The following is a 9,031-nucleotide window of genomic DNA, read 5'->3' on the forward strand; positions in this document are numbered from 1 at the left end:
CCCTGAGGTGAGGGGCCGGCGACCCCCTGAGCTGCCTGCAGTGGCGGGACACCGCGCGTGAAGGCAAGGACGCGGAATAAGCTATAGTTTTCGTCAGCAGATAAACGGCAATGGCAGTAAACGAGGAAAGAAGCGGGGGTGCTGTGCCACAGGCTGCGCTGCGGGGCGAGGCCTGCGCGGAGGGACGCCCCGCGGCCGCGGGCGGGCGGTGGGGCAGAGGGCGCCGCCGGGAGCGCTGCGGAGCGGCGCGGGGCCGAGCTCGGCTCGGCGGCGGCGGCGGGAGCCACCTGCGGGAGGCGCCGCTCCGCCCCGCGCCGCTCCGCCCCGCTCGGAGCGCGCCTCTGGGGGCCGGCGGCCGGCGGGAGGGAGGGGGGAGGCGCCCCCGAGCCCCGCGGAGGCGGCGGGAGGGATGGGACCGGCTCCGCCACCTGCCTGAGCGGCTCCCGGAGACGCCGCCGCCGCCGCCGCGGGGAGCTGGTAGGTAGCGGGTCCCGCCGGCCGCGGGGGGTGCCGCGGGGTGCGGGTCGCCCCGCGGGACAAAGAGGCGGCGGGGAGGATGGCGAGGGCCGTCCTCGCCCCTCGGTGCCCCGGGGCCAGCGCCTCACCTGCCGGCGGGCGCAGAGCCGAGGGGAGCCCGGCGCTGCGGGGCACCGGGCGCTGCCGCCGGGCGGCCTGCGGGAGCCGCTGTCCCGGTCCGGGGCGAGCCCTCCGGCGCCCAGAGGCTTAATTTTTAACGCCGCTCGCATCAACGGGAGCGCAGCCGGCACCGCCTCTCCGCCGGCGGGCAGACAAAAAGGGGTAACGCGGCTTCTCCCCGCCGGTCCCCGCTCCGGGTCCCCGCCGCTGGGGCGGCAAGCACCGCCGCTCGCCTCTCCCGGTGATAACTTTAACGGGGGATACAAAGATTCGCCTTCGCTGCGTTTCGCGCTTGGGAAGCGTCAGAAGTAGCTCCGCGGCTGAGCCGCTGCGGTCCTGTGCTTCACCCCCCTGAGGCAGAGCATCAGTCAGTGTGCTGGCTTTGGGGAACGAGTGACACCGTCTCCTCAGCGGGGCGGCTGGGGGCCCGCTGCCCCGGCGGGGGCGGGGGGCGGGGGGGTCCCGCTGCCGGCCGCTCAGGTGGCGGCACAGCCCGGGGCCGCCTCCCTGAGGAGACCCGCCGGGGCTGGGCTGAACACGCCGCACGGTCCCTCTCCTCCGCCCGGGCGTGTGGCGCTGACACGCGTGTCAAAATCCCCGTTGGGCCGTGTTAGCGGCCGCCCGGGGGCTGCCGGTGTCAGAGCTGGTTTGGGGCTCCCCGAGGCACCGCGCCCCGCGGCCCCCAGCCCGGCAGGGAAGGCAGCGCCGCCGCACCCCGCTCCCGGCAGCGGTGTTAGGGTGCTGGTGGCAGCCAGACCTCGGCAGCTCTCAAAGCGCGACTCAATTATGTTTGCTATGTTTTAACAAGTTCTGTGACTAAGAAAAGCAGCAGAGGTATTTTGGCACGCCAGTGACAGTAATTTAGCTCACCTTTATGATTTGCTTTGAGGCAGGTTTTTCTCTCTTACTCTCTTGGCTTCCTTCTTCTTTTTTTTTATTTTTATTTTTTATTTTTAACCGTGTTAATCATTCTGACTTCCAGCACCGTGGAAAAACTTTCTTCATTTCAGAATGTAATGGAGACTGTTCACTTCACGGGCTTTCACACTGCATGTTCCCAGATCTGTTGTTATTTAACCATCTCTTACAAGAACCACCCCTGAAGTAGTGAACTCTTCCAGAAAAATTACTTGCTTACTAGAAAATGATTCATGCCAGTCCTGAACAAGGCAGTTTTCTTTCACTAACATCTATCTCCAGGCGTGAATGCCCGTAGCAGGCAGGAAAATGTGTCTGCAGAGTGTTTTAGCAGCGTGGGGAGCCCCAGGGTAGCTGTCACTGTTCCCTTTCTCTAAACAATTTTAATGCCATTAGCAAGTGTGATTATGTACAAACCGCTTTCTAGGGGGTTTCTAGGCTGGATATCGGAGCAGGGCTTTGTACCGAGTCAAAGGGTGGATTGAGTTTATGACACAGTTTAAATAGAAACAGAAGAGCAGTACTACAGTAGGGCAGCATGTCGTAATTCATTGAGTATCATTTTGTGATAGCCGTTCCGGGAAGTACTCGCTTCTAACCAGTTTGTTCGATTAGAGAATATCTTTCCGGGGTAACCCATGAGTAAATAGCTGAACACAGAGAGTGTTAACCCTGTTTCTTGCAGCATTTTGGTTTTGTTTTAAAGAAAAAGCAAAAGAGAAAGGAAAAGGAAAGAAGAGTCTTAACTGGTAGGTCTCTCTTTAAATTCAGACTGCTTTTACAATTCCTTTATTTTTCTGCTTAACTATATTTTTTAAAGAGTAACAATCTACACAGAAAGAGGTACTATGCACTAATTTGCTATGTTGTTATAATTGAGGCTTATTTATTCTATTTATTGCAGCCCAGAGCTGATTTAGTACCAGTTATGCCTCCAGATAAGATGTAACTACAAAGTCTTCAGTAAATGCCTTGGTTTGTGAGCACTGTTTAGCTTATATGGTCAGGTATAAACTCAAACCTGTTAGGTTTTAATAACATTTTAAACAACAGAAATGTTCTGTAACGGATGAAAAGGCTTTTTTATCCCATACATCTGCAATGCAATCATACCACAGAAGCCACAGGGGCGTGTGTGGGAAGGCTTACTCAGAGACATGGAGTAAGTACCACTTACAGAGCCCAGCACAGACAGATACCGTCTTCTGAAGCTTTTTTTTTGGGACCAGCTTGAGTCCCCATCCCTGTCTTGTTCTCTTCACAGGGCGGCCGCCCTCTGCTGTCTAAAACTGCCTTTCCAGCGCTGGCGTTGCTCCAGTGGGGATGGTAGGGAGATAACGGCAGGGCAGGTTGCAGGGAGAGGTAATTTCTCTTCTCAGCCCGGCTGATGCTCTCCGAGAAAGGAGAGAAGTTGTTGGGCATGCAAGCCCCTTCATCAGGTCGCTGTGCTGACAGGCATGAGGGAATCTTCCTGCTTGTGCAAATAACAACTGACAAGACACTTCTAATTTTCCCCTGCCAGCTAAACAAACCAGCCAAGGGCCAGCATTGGCTCAGTTAGCATGAATGATTTTTAGATCCAAGTGGCATGAGTGGTGCAGTTTAGAGATTCCATCTATCAGGAAAGCTTCAAATGTAATTTGTGGGAGTAACTGGTGTGAAGCAGATGAGAGCAGACTGGTTATAAATACACGCTCTTAGTGATGGGATCTGCTACCTGACGCACAGCATAACTGTGTTTTAGTCTGTTCTCAGCTTCTAACTGGGAAACCAGTAAACATTTCTGTGTACAGCCCTCACTGTTGCAAGCAGGATGGCTAACTTATGCTATTGTGTATTGTCTTTGTGGGGACGGAGTGGTATCATTTGCCCCTGTTACCTTCTTTTTCTATGTTTTCCTAATCAGTGTTATACAACAAGTCTATTTGATAATACAGCAAGTGTTCCCTGGGCCATCCTCTTACCATCATGAAACTACCTCATTTCATAGCTTGCAAAACCCAGCCACATCCAATATTAATCTCTGCCGTGGAAGGAGCCAGAGGAGCTGATGGTTTTCCTTGAATAGCTGGGACACCCAAAATGATGCAATTCTGATTCATGTTTAAAGTGGCCTGTATTTTCCAGCATGACTTGCCCGTTAGGGATAAAGCAATGCATTCTGTAGAGCTTAATCCTTCTAGAAAAGGGGTATGTCCCTTTAAAGATGTCCTGTTTGTTAATGAAAAAATTAACCAACAGAATGCCTGGTCACTTCTGGAAGAGTCAGTACCTGCCTCTGTGGGCATCAGTAACGTCAGCTCTGTTCATCTATGTCTGTCTTTTGGAATGGAAATGTTTTGATATCCTGCACGGGGCAATTAATATTTTGAACATTGTGTGCTTTAATTATAGCCTTCATTCCCAAAGAGGATGCTACCAACAATGGAAGAATCCAAGGCCAATGTTTGAGTTGGACACCTCTGGACTTTAGCAGTCTGTAGCTTCCAAAGTCTTTTTCAGTGCAGCTTGCTGATGGAGTATTCCTACAAAAAGCATTGGAGAGAAGGCTTTTTCTTTTTTTTTTTCTTGGACAGCTGTGGTCATCTCCTGCATGATTTGCTTTGGTTTACTCATTTGAGGTATTTCAGGAATGATCCTGCAGTTGTGATCAGTGTAACCTCAGCAGGGTTTTAAATATGTGTAAGCTCAACATAATTGTGAAGTTTTGTTTGAATAATCTTTGTCTGAGGGAGATCCTGCCTGCCTTCTTGCCCAGGGTGCAATACCTCCTGCAGTGATTCAGCTGTATGGCTAATTTTCAAATAAACTAAAGTTACACATTTTCTTGACACAGTACTAGTGCACGCTGTTCTCTGCAGTCCGAGGCACTCTGCCTGTGGTTCATAAACACATTTACAGTCCCATTTGCCTCCTTGTGCTCAGAGGGAGTCGGTTTGCATTTCTAATTAATTGAGTTTGTAAAGGAATAAGCCAGTATGTTAACTGAAAATTCCCTCAGGAGTTGTAAACTTAGTTCATTAGCTGCCCTCATGTAATCTTATCATTCTTTCTCATGTACGCCTAGGGGAGAGTGAATGCTAGGTGGAGCAGAAACCTTCCTTGGGTATGAGTTGCAAGGGGAAGCGAGTCTCCTGTGTGGTCATGTTCTGCAACCCAGCTTCTGTGCAGGTTACCTTCTTTGTCTACCCACTTGTTCCTACCATCAGCTTGATGTCTTTGGCTAAGACAGCAAACAGTGTGAGGTGATTTAAGGACCTCTGTCAGCAGAGTCAGGGAGTAGGTGGGAGTTTTCAGAGACCGCTGTAATCTAGCTGAAGACAGACACATTTGCTCTTTGCAGGAGCTATGGTTTCTGAATGCAGGAATTTACAGGGTCTGACTTTTCTTTACACTTTGTGAAGACAAATACCATAACTTCCCACTGATGTCAGCTGGGGGTTGGTGGCTCAGCACAACCTAAGGGTTAAACGCCCTGTGTTTCAGTGTTAAACTGGGACGCTTGTTTGAAGATACAGGTTAAGGCGCCAGTTTAACACTGAGAAATCTGCAGTACATAGTGATAGTTGGCTCCATTCAAATTGCTTGACCCTTATTATATGATACTTGGTCAGCATGCCGTTACTTAGCAAGGTAGATTAATCCTGCAACATGTCTGGGTGAATAACCGGACTTCCTTTTGTCTTCCACAGACCGGCATTCAGAATGGCAGGCTTGTCCACTTTAATCCTCCTTTTGTGTGCTGCTAAAGATGTGATGCCCTCCAGTTCTCACTGGAAGCCAACTTGGCCGTCTTACAGAGTTCCAGTTATCCTGCCACAGTCTACTCTTAACTTGGACAAACCACAGTTTGATGCTGAAGCCAGACTGGAAGTGGTATCGCCCTGTGGCCCAGCATGCCACAAAAGTTCTCCGCTGCCAACTTACGAAGAAGTGAAGAACTACCTGTCCTATGAAACCTTGTACGCTAATGGTAGCCTCACTGAAACTGAGGTGGGCATATATATTCTGAGCAACAGCGGCGATGGGTCTCAAGGCAGATCTCGAACTAAGAGGCAGATCTATGGCTATGACAGCAGGTTTAGCATTTTTGGGAAAGACTTCTTGTTGAATTACCCATTCTCCACATCGGTGAAGCTGTCTACAGGTTGCACGGGGACGCTGGTGGCTGAAAAGCACGTTCTTACTGCCGCTCATTGTATCCATGATGGCAAGAGTTATGTCAAAGGAGCTCAGAAACTGCGGGTGGGGTTCCTAAAGCCCAAACTGAAAGATGGCAGCAAAGGGGCCAATATCACCAACTCGGCAATGCCTGAGAAAATGAAATTCCAGTGGATCCGAGTGAAACGGACACATGTCCCCAAAGGATGGATCAAAGGCAATGCCAATGACATTGGCATGGATTATGACTATGCCCTGCTGGAGCTGAAGAAGCCTCATAAAAGAAAGTTTATGAAAATAGGTGTGAGCCCACCAGCAAGAAACTTGCCTGGAGGGAGGATTCACTTCTCTGGCTATGACAATGATCGTCCGGGAAACCTGGTTTACCGTTTCTGTGATGTCAAAGATGAAACATATGACCTATTGTACCAGCAGTGTGATGCCCAGCCAGGTGCAAGTGGATCTGGGGTGTACGTGAGGATGTGGAAGAGGCAGAATCACAAATGGGAGCGTAAAATTATTGGAATATTTTCGGGCCATCAGTGGGTGGACATGAATGGCACCCCACAGGATTTCAATGTAGCTGTTCGCATCACACCACTCAAATACGCACAGATCTGTTACTGGATCAAAGGCAACTACCTTGACTGCAGGGAAGGATAAAGACAATGAAACTCCTTGAAAGCACTTAATAACTGGTTTTAATTACTCATCTGAGGAAAGGCTAGACTTCTGCTGCAAATGTGTGTGATACGATCTTGTAACATTGCGATGTGATACAAAGCTTTTCAAGCAATCCACCTCGTTCTTGGGACAGGGGCTGTGTGGTGCTGTCGTTGCAGCTCGAAACTGGGGAGAAAGGAACATCAGCTGGGTGGGGAAGGAGCAGGTGGACTTGCTGAATTTGCAGCTGAGCAACTGAAGATTAATTAGGGGCGGATCAGTAAACAGTATGAAATCAGAACCGTCTCCAAAGAATCTTATAAAAGGGACGCTGTTGACTATCTCATGCCTACAATGTTTGTTTTAATAAATCCTAGGATTAGTAGAAATGCTTTGATCTGAACTTTTAAAAGAAAATATTTCTATGCTGTTGGGGGCTGAAGAGGGTCATTTAATGGTGTTTGCAACCCAAACATTACAGCTTTGTGTTCCTGCATGAGAACGGGAGTGTGAAAAGGGCAAGGCATGTGCTGTGGGAGATGAATGCCACACAAATAGCGTGAGGGGTAAATAAGTGCATAACACTTCTTTCGGCCTGAGTGATTTGAGACTTTATTAGTAACATAGTTAAGAAAAATGCTTTTTGAGCAAACAGACCTTGACCATGCAGTTGCAAGGACTTGACCATGAAGATGATGTTGGTCGTATGAGCAGTGCCATTGCACCCTGCTTTGGGAAACAAATCATACATGGGATTAAATCTTTATAGCAGCTGGGGTATAGCCTTACACCTAGCAGGACACCTATGAGTATACTGTTACAGAAAGCGTATGGGGACAGAGGCTTGTTTCCCGTTATGAGCTACTTAGATCTTTATAAGGAAAATCTTGTGTCAGCAACTCACATTTTCGGAGGGGAAGCCTGTCTTTGGTCTTGCTGGCCATCTGAATTGCTGCCTGCAAAGCAGGTAGAGGGGAGAGCAGGACAAGGGTTCTACTGACTTTTTCCCCTTTCTGTTGAAGATCCATGCTGTTCTACCTAAAAATACACCAGGCAGAGGGACCCTAGTTTATAAGTGTCTCTCTATTGTACCCCTGTGACAGCGTAATTTGTATGGCATCTTGACTTATGTTTCTTGTGATGTTTGGAGTAGGAATCCTCCTCCCCATCAAACTGTTGAGTTACAAATAATTCTTGGCAAATGCACAGTTAGTAATTCTACAGCTGAAATAGAGCCACATTGTAGGGTGCAATCTGAGTTTGCTATGGAGTGATGTTCTGTTGTCTCTTATAGATAAGTGACTTATATTTTTCCTATAGCAGAATTGGAGTTTAAACCAAGAACTGTCTTTTGTAGGTAAATTCAGTCCAGCCAAATACTTGTAGCTCAGCAGATGGCATTGGGAAGTCAATCTGTACAGTGTTTCTCAGATGGGTTGTGCCACTGTATTGAAGTAACATGGTTAAGTACATGCTGCCATGCCAATATTATTTTTTTAAATAGGAGGATAGACACTGGCTCCAGTTCCGGTTTCTCTTCCATCCATCTGTCACTGTCCCCTGAAGCTTATGAAGTTGCCCATGGCCCTTGGTGTTGTGGGGCAAATGCACGTCCCTGGTGTGAAATGGCAGAGCTGGGAAGGAATGAATTTAAACAGAGCTTCCCTGTGCTATACAAATACAAGGAAAATGTTAATTCAGATAAGCCTTTCTTACAGCCTACTAATTACTGTGGCATTTGTAAACATATGCCTGATGGTGCTTTATCTTTGTGATGGATTTGGCTCTAGTTCTGAAAAACATTTTTTGCTAGAGCTGCCTGTGATTATTATTTTTATAGGTGCAGCATACTAAAACAGGGACCCTCATGGGCTTTTGGTGCACTCAGATACAAGCAGTTACTAATGCTTTGAAATATGAATAATCACCATATGTATCTGATGGTCTTTTTCTGCCTTCTTATTTTAATTTCCTTTACTCTATGGCTGTTATCTGGAGCACTTTTGTTTGAATGTATCACAGTGAATAAAGAAAAGTTATGGAATTACAGTGCAGACATTCTTGTATTTGTGCTATACTTGGGTTGCACTTCCAGTCTCATTTCACTTACTTGTTTGTAAAGACATTCAGATACAAACCAGATTAATTAATGTCCACAATGCTGTTTATTTTCCTTCAGTTTTCTTTTGTCCGCACCTCTTAAAAGTCTTTGTTTTGTTTTGTTTGTTTGTTTTTGTTTTTGGTTTGGTTTGGTTTTTTGTTTTGTTTTTTTTTTTAGTAGGCTTAATTACACTGTGTCTTTGGATGGTAGTAATCGATCTTAGCTTTTGTATGATTGTTGCAGTTCCCAAGCCAATCACGAGCTTGGATTAGTTAGAGCTGAAAATAACCTATTAGACTAAAAAGTCACATTCTTTTTATTAACTTTAGGGTTGATAAACTATGGAGAAATTTGAACCAGTCAGTATAAGGTCATAAATCAGGTCACTCTTCTTTTTCTTTTAGTTGATACACTAAGAAAGTTCCTCTGAGGCCAACAGTGAGACCCACGGTTTTTGGAGGAACACTGGAGTGCAGAAATGTTCTACTTTTTGATTTGGGAATTGCTACCCATACAACTTTCCTGATCTCTGAATGTGCACATTACATCATG

The 9,031-nt window shown here is 47.6% G+C and overlaps 1 protein-coding gene across 3 annotated transcripts; it reads left to right on the plus strand.

The window, feature by feature from the left end:
- Positions 1–355: 355 nt before the first annotated feature.
- Positions 356–8,427, plus strand: PRSS23 (serine protease 23). Of its 3 annotated transcripts, none has more exons than XM_037377694.1 (2): positions 356–477; positions 5,247–8,427. In XM_037377694.1, exon 2 carries the CDS (start codon positions 5,260–5,262, stop codon positions 6,376–6,378), a length of 1,119 nt encoding a protein of 372 aa, XP_037233591.1. In that variant the 5' UTR covers positions 356–477; positions 5,247–5,259; the 3' UTR covers positions 6,379–8,427. The 3 variants fall into 3 exon arrangements, with proteins under 3 accessions (XP_037233591.1, XP_037233593.1, XP_037233592.1); XM_037377696.1 differs by lacking the exon at positions 356–477 and adding an exon at positions 1,425–2,303; XM_037377695.1 differs by lacking the exon at positions 356–477 and adding an exon at positions 2,342–4,725.
- Positions 8,428–9,031: the final 604 nt, after the last annotated feature.

This window comes from Falco rusticolus, chromosome 2, assembly GCF_015220075.1.
Source record: "Falco rusticolus isolate bFalRus1 chromosome 2, bFalRus1.pri, whole genome shotgun sequence".
NCBI classification, from domain to species: domain Eukaryota; kingdom Metazoa; phylum Chordata; class Aves; order Falconiformes; family Falconidae; genus Falco; species Falco rusticolus.

Excerpts from the sequence above, each read along its gene's own strand:
- PRSS23 (XM_037377694.1), top strand. The coding sequence starts at position 5,260 with ATGGCAGGCTTGTCCACTTTAATCCTCCTTTTGTGTGCTGCTAAAGAT.